Raw genomic sequence first — 15,757 nt, forward strand, 5'->3', positions numbered from 1 at the left:
GATCCTGAAACATTCAGCAATTGTTGGAATGTAGAGACCACCACAGTCAAGTGCTGATTATCTATAGGAATTCATACATTTCTTGCATGAAACACTGGAGGGAAGAATGATAGTGGATGGGGACTTAATTTTACCAGAAACAGACTGGAATAATATTGATTTTACAATATTAGTAAGGAAATTATTCACAACATATGTTCAGGAACAACAATTGCTTCAGACTGTAAAAATAAAAACTATCAGGGAACAGAACACACTGGACATTGTGTTTCACTGCTACTTCAAGTCAACTTTTACTACTACTGATGTGCAGTGATCATAAATTATAAAGGTTAATCTGTTGCTAGATAATTCTTCCAAACGGAAGTCTAAACCAATGCACAGGAGATTAATAACAGATTAAATGGAAGCAAACAGTCACTACATAAAACTAACTGGCATGATGTGTAACATGGAAAAACTGCTGAAGGGCAGTGGAAAGCTTTGAAAGAGAAATTTTCTGAATGCAAAAAAAATGTTTAACATCAGGATCTAAGCACACAACGTCAGGAAGATATATTTCTTAGAACAAGATACTTGAATAAGGTGAGAGACAAAAATGTAAGAAATGGAAAGGAGGTCAAACTATGTATTTGAAATCTGAAAAGCAAGCTGGACAAAGAAATTAAACAGTGTGAGACAAGACCAAGAAAATTTATATAAAGATATTGAGTATAATAGGAAACCATTTTAAAGATACACAAGATGTGGAAGGAGTAAAGGCATCCAAACAAACTGTATGTACATGTTAAAATTTATTCTCAAACACAACTGATTATAAGTATATTTACAAAATCTTATACAAAGCAGTTTGGCTCCACAGAGGGGTGATGAATTGTCATAGTGACATCCAGGTAAACTCAGATACTGAAATCAAATTAGATTATACTGTAAAAGAACTATGCAAACCTGGATCCAAACAAAGTACAGGGATATGGCAGAATTAGTAAAAATGACCCGAGAACACTTCAGGAAGAACTTGCAGTACCATTAAATCTATTATTTTCTAAGTCATATAAATATGGGGAGATTCCAAGACTGAAGACATGCAGTTGTTAAACCTGTCCTTAAGGGAAAGTAGGACAAATCCATACATGCCCTTAAGTTGACTTTCATGTTGTGGAAAAATAATGGATAAAGTAATATTGGATGAGTTACTATCAGAATTGGAAAGGTTGCGACTTGAAGCCATATATCAGTATGTATATGTTGAAAATACATGTATTACCACGTGTAACATGATGTTCTATAACAATATAACACCTATGAATGAAAAATTGTACTATGACATAATTTATATCTAACTTCAGTATTTATCAGGGTCATACACAAAACACTGATCAATAAATTATAACTAGGTATTGGTGTACTCTTGACATAGCCGGCCTTAGGCATAGGCCAACTAGGCGTCCGCCTAGGGCGCCACTGTAGCAGGGGCACTTTTCCAGTATTTATTTGGTGTAGGTAGACCAGGATGGGGGCACCAGATGGTGTGGTATGGGTCGCTGTGGAGCCCTTTTGCCTAGGGCACCAGTTGACCTAAGGCCGCTCCTGACTCTTGATAAGATGGACAGATATTACACAGCTATTGGGCAGGTGAAATTCAAGGGTACAGTTCATCTCCTAGAGGGCTCTGTCCTAGGCCCATACTTGTTTAGACTGTATCATTCAGACCGGTCTTTTTCATCCGAGGTGTCTTACAGTCTGTATGCAGATGACTTGAAAATGGGTAAACTGATTACATGTGTTACAGATAGTACATATCTACACAAGAACTTAACTAAATTAACCATTTGGGCACAGGAGAATAATATGCTAATAAATACATCAAAAACTAATATGATACTTGGGAGACTTAAATTAAAAGGTGGATATTTAATAAAGTACACAGTGATTGAAACTGCAGACCCATTTAAAGACCTGGGTATATGGGTAGATCCAGCTTAGAGTTTTTCTAATTATATTAACCAATTGGTTAATGATAGTTTTAGAACAACAGGTTATAAAAAAAAAAGCTTTATGAAGTCTTTCCTATGAAGTCATTGTTTGTTAGTTACATTACACCCAAACCAGAGTATGTAATTTCCATATGGAAACTTTATAAGAAAACAAGCATGAGTAAATTGGAAAGAGTACAGTGGAAATATACAAGGGCATCCATGGATGTAAAAATGTAAGTTATTATAAAAGACTGAACTAGATTACCTTGTATAATGTCTCATACAGATATTTAAGAGGGGATGTTATTCAGGTATATAGGGTATTTAGAGACATCTACCTCTGGAAATGTTTGGGGTTATCAAAAAGTAACCGATAATCATCAGACAACCTATGCAGAAGATTCTATAAGTATAAAAAATATACTAACTGGTATACTGCTAGAGTACCTGATGCATGGAATAGACTACCAAATTACATTAAAGCAAGCACTAGTTTAGATATTTTTAAGAACAACCTGGACATTTATTATGGGAACAACTGTTTTGGTATACTGGCAGGCCAGAAGTGCATTAATGCCTGTACTTGAAATATTTCTATGTATGTATGTAAGCATCACCACGTAACTTATAGTGTACAAATAATTTCTAAGGACAAAAATAAAAAAAAGATACAAATTAGATGTCTAAGAAGGTTGCTTCCCAAATTAACATGTTTGTTACAATAGTAAGCAACAATTAAACCCTTAACATTGACTGCATGGTTAACTATACAACAGATTACACTAGGGAACTCAACGTTACTTAGTTGTCATTTCACCCAATGTCAAGTTAATGTCCATTACAATACAACCGTGTTTTTTTTTTAATTACAAGATGAAAAACTGTAGCTTAAGATAAAAAAAACATAAAAGATGAAAACAGACCCAAATGAAAACTGTCATGCAGCCAACGGGCATTAAAATTTTCCTTATGGGTGTGAAACTGTGTCATGGGATATTCTGATTTGAAAATATTTGTCTATCCGCACTCTGTTGACAATGAATCACCAATGAAAAGTGATTAAGTGGAGGGGTTTCTTCATGCCTGAAATGAAATTAATAACCTTATGCTGAGAGGCATTTTATCTGATCACAGCAAAACAAAGATTACACTGTCAATACTTAGTAATTTAGAGTTGGGAAGCTTTAGTTTAATACCAGGCAGAATTTCTTTCACAGGTAGAAGATGGTAGTGAATGAATCAGAAAGTGGCTAGTAGGGCAGGGAGTTGTGGGGATGCACAGTAGTTATCAGTGTGTGAAAGCAGCTGCCTTGTTGTTATCCAATCCAGTTAAATTAACATTAGTGGACAGAAGGTTGTCTTTATATGAGAAATGAGATAAATACCTTACTGTTAAGCACAAACCTTCTTTCAAACAAATGAAGTATGCCTACTCAAAAAAAAAAAAAAAAAAAAAGTAATTTGGCGGGAGTATAGTCTCTACATGAGAGCAAACGGTCTACTGTCACTTTATAATAGTTAAATGATCACGAGTAAGGACACAGGTAACCTGTAAATGGTTCATCTCCCAGGCCCATGCTTACACTTATCAAGGGCATCAGAACTTGTCAGAGATTTGGGCTGTATCGCTAGGCTTAAAAAGGCCCTTGTGATCTTTAGCCTAGTAAACACCTATGAACCTATGAGGAGACTGTGCTTCTTTGAACTAAGCACCGTATATTGTGAAGGGTAGAATTACTCTCACTTAATCACTGTCAAGAAACAATACCCTCATAAAATGTGGTCTTCTGCAGGTATATGAAAGCAACCAATAACTTTCACTTTCTTACAGTTAAACAACTGAGGATCTGGATTCTCAAAGCATTGTATGGGAGTGAAAGTGAGTGAGTGAGACTGTGTGTGAGAGAGACAGTGAGTGAGAGAAAGTGAGTGAGAGAGTGTGCATGAGAGTGCGTTTGACGAGGTTTTAAAAATAGATACTGTTAGATAAATGTTGACAAGCTGTTGGTTAGTCCTAACAATTTTAAAATGAAAAGAGGACTGGGAATCTAATTAGCTCTACCTTGTGACTCTATGTAACAGAAAAATTAAAATACAAGCAATTGTATACCATTGTATATTAAATTAAGTATAACAGACTGTGTGTTATTTTTCTTTATCCTCATTTTGTGGTTATTGTTCAACCCTGATCCCTCTGAAAATGGGCACTGTCGATAAGAGTTAACCTGGTCAATAGAATATAACCAAAATAAATTATGAACTCAGTGTCTCCAGATGACAAACCATACTAAAAGTTATTAAAAGTCCACGAAAAGTCATTTTTTGTGCTCAACTGCATGCAGACAACCAGCTTCCCCGATCTATTAGCCCATTCATTCTTCATGAAGTGAGAGCTGTTTCCTGGCCTACTCATTCCCCATCAAGTGATATGATCATGGTGCTGTCATTTAGCAGCCAAAAAGGCAATTTTTTTATGCAGCAACCCCCCCCCCCCCCAAGGTGACATGGGATTGCACATCATTGCAGAGGGTCGGCCTATGCCTCCTACTATGGAAGCAAGGCTGCTATATGACATTCCTCCAGGAAAGCTACTGTTACTGGCTTTGGTGGTCTCTCTAGTCCACCCACATCACCTCATCTCCTACCTTAAAGTCTGTTCTCAGTGAGAATGGCTTGAAGGTCAGGTCATGTCAGGGGGAGGAGCCACCCCAACCGTCCCTTCTAGGGAAGCACAACAAAAAGTCCAAGAAAAGCACTTAAGTACTAGACTACAGTTCACACAGGAAGCAGATTCTTCTTTCTTTTCATATAATGTACTGAAGTGATTGTAATGACAATTGCCCAATGACAAGCTTGTAAACCATCAACTTTTTTTAGAAACAGTTTACATGCTGTCACTAGGCTGGTACAACAGCTTGTAATCTTTTTGTTTATTTGTTCTACAGCAGTTCAACTACATTAAAAAAGGGCAGCTTGACAAGCAGTTGACAAGCTGTTCATTAAGTGACTATGATAAATGTCGATAGATAGATAGCAGTTCTGTCAACTGGAAGTCAACTGAAAATGTTTAGCCAAAAGCGTTTTCTGCAAAAGTAACAGGGGGAAAGTCCTCCTGCACCCCCCCCCCCAAACTTAAATAATCCTACTCCGAGGATGCATAACAATCAAGAAAAGGGACTCTTGTGCGGTTACTAAAAGTGCTTTTGACTAAACACTCTCGAATGATTTGAAATTCAGAACTGTCTTCACTGAAATGACACATTTCCTAGTGGCTGATGCTGCTTAGCTGCTAGCTTTTAACCTTTTTTTTTTTTTTTGTATGTTTAATTCCCTTACAAGCTGCCTCTCAGGGAGGGTATCCTGTTTGCTCCACCCATACTTCAGCACTGATGGAACAAAAATTTCAGCAGGAAGTAGCAAATGTAGTGTCTCCTACTTTGTGCATGTTTTGAAAACAATTGGACTTCCAAAACTGTAATAGTTTTTAAAAGGAAAAGAACTACATCATTCCTACACAGCTTTACACATTTGTTACACCTTTCCTGAATTAATGGAAACAAGAATTACAGGACTCATACAGCTTTCACATTTTTGCTTAAAAAACAACTGCATGTTTTATACAGTTTTATATGACTTCTTTTCTGAAAATAATTACATTTACTTCATCTTAGTAAAACTTGTTTACAATCTCTGCCAAGCAAATCCAAGCTTTGAAAGGCTGAAGGATCTTCTCTGGCCTATTTTGTACAGGTACCACACATCAGTATTCTCCCATGCTGTCTTCTTCACCAGACAAACCATTCTGTTAAACAGTGGGACACTTAAGAAGATGGTTGTGGAAAATGGAAGGCCTCATGCAGGAAGCACAGCAGTAGGATCAACACACCATCTCCCTTTCTACCTCATCAATTCTACAAATCTCCTAAACTTATGGTCAGTAGGGTATTGGTTGGGAATCATGACATTCACCCTCATATATCGCTAGCATATGAGACTCCTAAAATGTGACCAATTATCTCCTTCTACAGTTCTTCTTTCCAGACAGTCTTACAGAGTACGGGTCCAAGGACAATAAGGAAAACTAGACCGCAAAAGATACTTATGAGCTTGCCTACAGGGACCCTCCAGCTCCATAATCCTGATCAGTAATATGGTAGGAGAGCAAAGGTCTAGACAAGCTGACATCTTTTGCAGGGGCAGATGAGGCTGCCATTTTCTTTGTACCATAATGAATGGTTTAAGTGATGGTTTCAAAAAGAGGACTTCCAGTTTTATAGCTGCATGTATAACTATTGTTCAGTTACAGAAGACTCTGCCAGTTAATCCAAATATATCTATTCACTTGAGGGAAGCCCTAAAATCAATCAAAGCTAACTCTGATGCTGGTCCAGATTGCTTATCCTTTTTTTTCTGTCCAACATTGAAAAATCACATGCCCATTTTACAGCAACTGTTTTGAGTCTCTTAATGCTGGGTTTGTTCCTGAACTCTGGAAAAAGCTGATGTAGTTCCTATCTCAAAAGGAGGGACAGCTAAAACTACAGACAATTATACACATATCATCCTAACTTCTGTTCTGGCCAAATGCTTTGAAAGAGCCCTGTGTAATCTGATGCCAAAATTACCTGAAATCAGGGGCTGACATCTACCAACATGACTTTAATAAAGGCTGGTCATGTTTAACAAATCTGATAAACTAGAGATTATGGGAAGCACTGGACCAATGCTTACCAGTGGATGCTATTTACCTGGTCTTGAAAAGGCCTTCAACTCTGTGCCATATGTTCATATAGTCAAGGGACTGGACAAGCAGGGAACAAACACATATATACAAGGTGGTTAATGATCTGGCTATAAGGAAGATCAGCAATGGTTAAAACAGCTGAAGCTACTTCCAAGCATAAACAGGTGTTATTGGGGGTGCCACATGGTTCAGTTCTGGGGTCTGTGCTTCCCCCCCATCTTTATAGCAGGCTTTCTGTTTCCAGAGATATCTGGACTAGTACGTTTGCTGAAGAGTCAAAGGTGGGAACAAATGTAACTAAACTGTCTTCACTAAGGAGGACTGCAGGAACTGGAAATCTTTCATAGGTTCATAGGTAGGTAACTAGGCTATCGGCCCTAGGGCCCATACAAGCCTAGCCAAAAAATGTATCCTGACTTTTGCCACCCAAGAAAATTATTTTCCTGTGCCCCTGTCGAGCAGAGCCACAAAAGTGATCCCCGGGGTGAATTTCCCATTTCCCATCCAATCATCAAGATTTTTCTTGAAGAGTGCTAATGAGGAGCTCTGTTTGACATAGATAGGTAGTCTGTTCCAGAGTATGGGAAGTTTCTGGGACAGGAAGCTATCCCTCCAGCATGTTCTGTTTATTGTGGTGACAAGGTTAAGGTCCCTAGAGCGTGTAGCTTGGAGGGATTGGGATTTCTTTAAGTGGAGCATGTCCAACAGCTCTAGGTTTGACATAGCTTTGTATGTTAGGCAGAGATCGCCCCTAAGTAGGTGATATGCAATGGAGTAAAGCTGTAGTTTTTTGAGATGGTCTGCATAGGGCATCTGTTTGAGGCCAGTAATCCTCTTTGTGAGGTCTTTCCAGTTGTTGTAGATGTCTTGTGAGGTACATACCAAAAGGGGCTTTGTACTCTATAATGGGTCTAATGAGTGATGAGTAGAGGGGAACAATGACCTCTTTTCTCTGGATGAGAATCCTTTTGTGATGAGATGAGCCACGTAGAAGGATTTCCTGACCACTGTGGTGATGTGATTATCAAAGGAGAGACTACTGTCCACCTGTGTCCCAAGGTCTCATCACATTTTCGGCATTAAGTAGACTACCAGCTATGTGGTAGTTCATGGGTACAGAGTTTTCACCAAAGGGGATGACAATACACTTTTTGGCATTGAGCTTCAGGCCATGGCTTTGACATCAGGTATCTGTCTCATTGAGGCCCTTTTGTAGTTTGTCCACATCATTAGGAGTTTCGATTATGGCTCCTAGTTTGCAGTCATCTGCAAACTTTGTTAGCCAAAGACCTTCTGTGTTGGCCTGCACTTCAGAGACGTAGATACCAAACAAGAGAGGACCCAGGACTGAACCCTGTGGTACTCCACTTGTTACTGGTCTGATGTCAGATTGGAATCCGCTACTTTCATAGTGTGGATTCTGTCCGTGAGCCAGTTGGCAACCCATCTTGTGACATAGGGATTTATACCTAGTTTAGTGAGCTTATCTATAATTCCAGAGTGGGGGATGATGTCGAAAGCCTTGGCGAGATCTAGATAAGCTGTGTGAACCATTTTACCCTCATCTATGGCATTAGTGACTGCTTCAAAGAAGTCAATCAGGTTTAGGAGACATGATCTGCCTTTTACAAATCCAAACTGGGTAGGGTCCAGAGTTTGGAGATTACCAATGCCTTTGTTTATGAGTTCCACAATGATACGTTCCATGGCCTTGCAGACCAGGCTCGTCAGGCTAATGGGGCGGTAGTTCCCGGGGTCCGTCGTGGCTCCCCCTTTGTGGAGTGGGATAACTGTCGCGGTCCGCCATTCAGTGGGTACAAAGCCTGAGGTGAGGCTATGATTGAACATGGTACTTAGGTAGGGTGCCAGTTCATTCTGTAGTTCGTGTAGAACGCAGCCTGAGATATTGTCAGGTCCCATGGATGCTGGGTTCTTGGCTTTGGAGAGTGTGTTTTTTTACCTGTGCAGCCATGATTATAGGAACTTTGCATTCTTCCGGTATAGAGATGGGCCCTCTAGGGGGTGAGAGCGGGGTAAAGTTAGCACTGAACCTATCTGCTAGGATGTTGGCAATATCAGTTGGTTCTGTATATTTAGTGCCATTATGCTGTAACTCAGAGCAGATCTGAGTGTTCCCATTTAGATTCTTGGCATAGCTATAGAATGCTTTGTGGTTGTCTTTAGAGTCAGTGGCAATTCTGTTTTCGTAACTAGCTTTGGAGGATTTTATGAGGGATCTCAGCTTCTTACTGAGGTTGACCAGGGAGTTCCTCCAGTCATGGGATTTTACTCTTTTTTTGCAACAGTTTCTTTCTTCTGTTGTAGAGTTTGTTTATGGCAGAGGACCACCAGATTGGCTTCCTTTTTTTGGAGGATAACATCTTGGTTCTATTAGGGATAGCATGATCCATGCACTCGTGTAAGTGCTTATAAAGTTTATTTGTGTAGGATTCGGCAGTCGTACCTCTATTGTCCGTCTGCATGGGTGTCATGAAGTTTGCCACTTCTGTCTAAAGAAGTGTGAAGTTGGCTTTTGAAAAGTTTTTTACGATGGTTTCCCTAATTGGGGCTGGGGGTGGGATGTGGATGTCTAGGCTGATTAGCTTGTGGTCGGATCTGACCAACGAAGAATTGACCTCTGGTGTGGAACACCGGTTTCCCGTGTTGGTAATGACCAGGTCTAGGATATTGCTGCCCCTGGTGGGGGTGTAAATAAGTTGATCCAAGGCGTTGGAATTTATGAATTCTAGAAAACGTTGAGCAAAAGAGTTGGTACATGAGTAGTTTTCCCAGTTAATGGTGGGGTAGTTGAAATCGCCCATTATTAGGGTGTTGGGTTGTACCCTAAAACTTTCCAGTGTATCAAGAAATGAGGAGTGTGAATCCTGGGGCATGGTGGGGGGTCTGTAGCAAGCTACAATTTGGATTGCGATCTTGCCCAGAGTTAGTTGCACTTGGATAATCTCGGATGCATTATGCTGTGCAACTAGCCTGGAGGTGTGGATATCCTTAATGAATATGGACACACCTCTGCCTTTAGTGCTTCTTTCTGGGTTAGGTGGCCGAAAGGTGTGGTATGAATTGAAGCCTGGTAATGCAGGGGTGCTCTCTGGAGCTTTGAACCAGGTCTCTGTCACTGCACAGATGTCAATGTTCTCCATTTTAAGGAGTGCCTCAAGTGAGTGCATTCATCTTTGGGTATTGTCAAAGAATACTGTATTTAATGCAACAAAAACAAAAATCATTCAATTCGGACAAATGACCCCTTATCCTAATATTGCAAATGATTTTCTCCTGGGTGAATGGGTGAAACCTACTCTGTTAGGTATCTTGGAGTAGTTATTGAGAAACCTTTTAAGTATGAAGCCAACATGTCATCACTTATAAGAAGCTGCTACTCAGTCATCAGGGATACTTTGTACATACTATCAAGTACGTTATTAAAGCTATCTTCAGACTTGCTCTACAGTACTTTGTTGTAGTTTGTGACTACTTAAACTCAAATTAAGAGAATAGTAAGAGTTCAAAAATTCTTTATTAAACAGATTGTTCAAGTTAGGTCCCTGAATTACAAATCCAGACTCCAGCAGTTGTATCTTTTTTCAATTAACTACAAATTTGTTAGGTGGGATTTCATTTTACTATACAAATGTAAACATGACATGGTTATGGCAGCTACCACGGGTATCAAATTTTCAAATCACTCCCTGGGCACTAGAAACAACCAGGATCATATTACTGTACCCAATCACCAGCACAATTTGGCTGGAAAGCTTTTCATAGCAGAGAGGGTAAATGGTAAAGAAGATCTACACTAGGGTCCTTTAAAATCACTGTTAAATAACGGTTTGGTAAAAAGGTACTACTAATTTGGAACAAACTCCTTGAAAGTCTCTGAAAAGGTTATGAGTTTGATTTTTATACAATAAGCATTGATCACTGTACCAGCTAAAGGACAACAAAGAACCAAGTAAAAAGTACTTACCAAGCCTACGAAAGCTTTGCACTAGGTCAACAAACGTAGCTGCACCATCACAAAGTGGAGGAGGTAGTTTGTATCTGAATTGGTGCCCAAGTGTTAGAAGATGATGAGCAATATACATACAGTTATTGTGGTGGATAGCAGTCAGCTGAGGCAATTTCTGCAAGTTCTCCCTGAGTGATTAAAAAAACGCATTGGTAAAGTGATCACAAAATAAAAAAACTAATTTCAAGATGTTAAATGCATTTTTTTAATCTCTGAAAATATAATGAAAGGTAGGCTTTCTGAAGATTTATGGACTTCAAATGCAATCTCTCAACCATTTAAATAGAGTCACTCTGGAAACAGATCTTCCCAACTTTGGTCCTGAGAATAATATGAATTGGTCAGATTTTCATAGTGATTTAGTCTTGTCCAAATAGAATCTCAATTGTCTATGCACATCAAGTAAATTCAGTGAATATTCTCCTTTGTTAGAAAATTTGGAAAGAAAACTGGCATATCAATTGTTTGATTAATAGTCAAATCGGAAATAACTTTAGGTAAGAAGGTGGGATTACTTCAGAGTGATACTCTGTCTTTATGGAAAAACATGTGAGGATGTTTTATGCACAAGACTTGTAGTTCAGATATTAGTCTTGCTGAGGTAATAGCTACCAAGAATAAAGTTTTCCAGGACAAAAATTTTATATCACAAGTGGCAGCAGGTTTGAAGGACGAGTCAAGGATTGTAGAACTAGTGTTAAAATTCCAGGACTCGATTGGCTCTTTAAAGGGGGGCCTAATGTGTGTAACACCTTTCAAAAAGGTCTTTCAAAGACAGTGAAAAATCAATGATGGATCCTGGAAGTTATTGTGGAAGTTAGAGATAGATGCCAGGTGCACTTGAATAGTTGAAGCTACAGCTCCCAACTGGAGGAGGTTTGATAAACAGTCCAGTACCAAATCAAGTAGAGCTGAAAATGAGTCTAGTCCCTTCTCTCGAGACCAAATTATGAATCTTTTCCACTTGCTGAGGTAAAGTTTTCTAGTGGATGAGAAGCCAGAATAATGTGACATACAGGGGATGACAGGTTATTTTGCCTGGAGATCACTGGAAGTGGAGGAACCAAGCTGTCAGCTTGAGGCGGGATATGTTTGGATGCATCAACCCTTGTGGATGTGACAGCAATTCCGGAGTTGGATCCAGAATCCATGGTTGATGTAGTAGGTGAGGCCAAAGAACGAGAAACTAGACTTGTTGGGGCCAATAGGGTGCAATGAGGATTACTCTGCTTCTCAACTGAACAGCCTTCTTTAGAAACTGTGGGATCAGAGGAAGACAGGGGAAAGCATACAGTAGTCCTGTGAGTCAATCATGTACTACAGCGTCCCTCGGGGACCTAGGGCAAAGTATCTGCTGCATTTGTGGCTTGTGGGGGATGCGAATAGATCACAACAAGGTCGACCCCAGCGACTGAAGATCTTCGCCACTATGATAGGATTGAGGGACCACTTGTGAGGCAGGAGGATAGATCTGCTCAGTTTGTCTGAAATCACGTTGTAATCCCCAGGAATGTGCATTGCTATCAGAAAGCGGTTGGAAGTTATCACCCATTGCCAAACTTTTATGGCCTTTTGACAAAACGGGTAGGATTTGGTTCCCCCTTGTTTGTTGATATACCAGACTATGGACATATTGTCTGATTGGATAGCAATCGTCCTTGGTGGGAGGGCAGACTGGAATGCTTGCAATGCCAAAAGCATTGCCATTAGTTCTAGAACACGGATATACAGGCTGGCCTCCATGGGTGACCAAGTGCCTTGGACTGTCTTTCCCTGGAAATGCCCCTCCCCCCATAAGGGAAGCGTTCGTGGTCACTATGGCCTTGAGCTGGGAGGGGGAGAAAGGACGGCTCCATTGGTTTTTCTCTGGCTTCATCCACCAAAGTAGTCTTGTTTGCATCGATCTATTATGTGGATCTGAAAGGACACAGATTGAGTCAAAGGGGACCACCGTGTATGTAAAACTTTACAATACAGAAGACAAGAAGACTAAGAGGAAAAGTAGAAAAGGAGATTAGTAATGGAGAAGTTAAAGAAACAGAAACTGAAGTTATGAAATACCTGCAAAGTGAAGGATTCAGTATAGAAAATCTAATGCAGAAAGCACCACAAAAGGATAAAGCAATGAATATCCAAATTAAGGGGAAACCAGTGGAACAGAAAGCAATTGGTCAGGTGCCATATCACAATATTTTGGAGCCTTCCAAAGGAAACAAGTATAAACATTCACTTGAAGCTAGATAGCACGGGAAGGAACAGGAAACTCATGCAGCCAATTTTGAGGAGTGATAGGCCAGTGAGTTCCCATATGACAGAGCAATGGATGGCACAGGATGAAATTGAAGAGAAGGTGCCACAGGAAGATGCTATAGAATGCCCGCAGGAAGTGGGGAAAAAAGTTATGTTCTTACCATAACGTTCCATGTTTATTGTCCTTTATCTCGCCTTCCTTCTTTCTGGTTGGGTTCAGAGTCGATCTCGGCCCTGACTCGGCCACTTTTAAAGCTTGAAGAGTCCTTACTGGCTCAAGGCTAACCCCTTATCCCAGCATGCTTAGCGGTAGCTACTCAGATCTCATTTGTGAAAACTAACCACTAGACAGGAAAATTAGGAATTACCCCGTAAAGGAGGTAACTAAATAATACTGATACCTTGTACCAAAAACAACAGAAACAACCACGGTGACAAGGACAATACCAAAAGATGAAAGCAAACGTAACTCAGCTAAATCATCCAAAAGAAAGGGAAATTCCTCTCAATCATCCAGGATGGGGGAAGGCTGGAGGGACGCAAGAAGGAAGGTGAGATAAAGGACAACAAACATGGAATGTTATGGTAAGAACATAACTTCTTTATGTTACGTTATCCATCTCACCTTCCTTCTTTCTGGTTGGGACAGTGCCCCCAGGACCTAAATCCTGGGTGGCTTACTGAAAAATAATAGTATTGGACAGCCATTTTGAGAGAGTCACTTTGAAAACTGGTGAGCCTTGCTTGCTCTGAGAAGGAGGACACAAATAGCTGATCTGATTTTCTGATGTCCTTGGTTCTTTGAAGATAAAATTGTAACTGCCTGTGGACATCCAATTGATGTAATTTATACTCTGCCTTGTTGCCATAAATTGGGAAGAAAACAGGAAGTTCAATTGATTGATTCAAATTATACTCTGAACAAACTTTTGGTAAAAAGGAAGGATTAGTTCTAAGGGATACTCTATCCTTGTGAAAGATCATATAAAGCGGGCGGATGGAAAGTACCTGTAACTCAAAAACCTGCCTAGCTGATGTATCAACAAGTGGGTCTTCCATGATAAGAACTTTAGAGGACAAGAAACGGCTGGTTCAAAGGGAGGAAGAATCAGAGCAGCTAGTACTAAATTTAAATCCCAAGGATGGAGACGTTCTCGGATAGGAGGCCTTAATAGGGTAGCACCTTTCAAAAAGGCCTTACATAGCTTATGGGACATGAAGTTAGAACTCAGAAGGCCTACATGAAAATTAGAAATAGCAGCCAGTTGAAAATGAACTGTAGCAGTTGCTGCTCCTTTTTCGAAGGTTTCTGCCAGGAATTCCAAGATTTTTGCAACTGGAGCTGTAAAGGGATCAATGTCATTTTGCTCGGCCCAGAAGGAGAACCTCTTCCATTTACTAGCATAAAGTTTCCTAGTAGTTGGTTTATGAGAAGAGACAAAAATATGTTGAACCATAGCTGAGATATCAGGGAGCCTGGCTAGGATCAGAAGTGGAGAAACCAAGCTGTCAGCTTGAAAGTTTGAATGAAAGAATGAAGAGTGCCCGACTGATGTGTCAGGAGGTCCGGAACCGGGTCCAGAGTCCAAGGCACCTCTTTCAGGTAATTCCATAGGAACGGGAACCATATCTGACGAGGCCAGTACGGGGCAAGGAGGATCAGCTTGTAACACAGCAACTTTGCTTTCTGAAGAACTTTTGGAATTAAAGGAAAGGGGGGAAAGCATAAAGAATCCCGGGGGGCCAATCGTGGACCAGTGCATCTGTGGATTACTGTCCCAGGGGGAACTAGGGCAAAGTAGCTGCTGCATTTGTTGTTTAGGTGAGAGGCAAAAAGATAGCTGCATGGCTGGCCCCATTTGCGGAAGATCATATCCGCCACATCTGGTTTCAGAGACCACTCGTGGGGCATGAGGATTGCCCTGTTGAGCTTGTCCGCTATCACGTTGGACTTACCTGGAATGTGCGTTGCAACCAGAAAACGCAGAGATGAGATCTCCCATTTCCATACTTGAAGGGCCTCCCAACATAAGGGGTAAGATTTAGTTCCGGCATGTTTTGTTGATGTACCACAGTACTGACATGTCTGTCTGAACTGCTATATAGCCCAAGGGGAGAGAGTCATAAAGTGCTTGCAATGCTAATAACACTGCTCTCATCTCCAAGACACTGATGTGCAAATGGTACTCGTGAGTTTGCCAAGTTCCTTGGACTGTCTGTCCCAGATAATGCCCCCTCCAACCTATCTGGGAAGCATCCGTGGTAACTGTTGCTACCGGATGAGGGGCTACAAAGGGTCTGCCTAGAGTGACTAGGGGAGAGTGGAGTCACCACTGTAGATCTTTCTTGCAAACATCCGTAATGTGACATTGGTAAGTCCTGATATGACCACTGAATGAAGAGGAGCCATTGCAGAATCCTCATATGGTAACGAGCTAACGGAACTAGAGTAATGGCAGCCGCCATCAATCCCAAGACCTTTAGGACAAACCAAGCCTGAACCTTTGACTTTGACAAGAGGAGAGAGACCTGACCTCGAATGGCAAGCACCCTTTCTTGTGGGAGCTTGGCTATCATGTCTCTTGTATTTAGTTGAGCGGCTATGAAAGTAATGTACTGACAGATCAACAAGGCAAATTTTAAGAAATTTATTATGATTCCTAGGCATGCACAAGTGTGAATCATGTTGTTTCTGGCAGTTAAGAGATGATGCTCAGTGGTGGCAGTGAGGAGCCAGTCGTCTAGATAAGGAAACAC

General features: G+C 40.5%; 1 protein-coding gene across 1 annotated transcript in view; it reads right to left on the reverse strand.

The window, feature by feature from the left end:
* ZW10 (zw10 kinetochore protein) overlaps window positions 1–15,757 on the reverse strand; it is a 727,093-nt gene that overhangs the window by 191,452 nt on the left and 519,884 nt on the right. Inside the window, exon 12 of the mRNA XM_044081067.1 lies at window positions 10,709–10,878. Coding sequence (XP_043937002.1) covers window positions 10,709–10,878 — 170 coding nt within the window. The remainder of the gene's footprint in view (window positions 1–10,708; window positions 10,879–15,757) is intronic.

This window comes from Protopterus annectens, chromosome 8.part0, assembly GCF_019279795.1.
Source record: "Protopterus annectens isolate FY-2018-M chromosome 8.part0, PAN1.0, whole genome shotgun sequence".
NCBI lineage: Eukaryota > Metazoa > Chordata > Ceratodontiformes > Protopteridae > Protopterus > Protopterus annectens.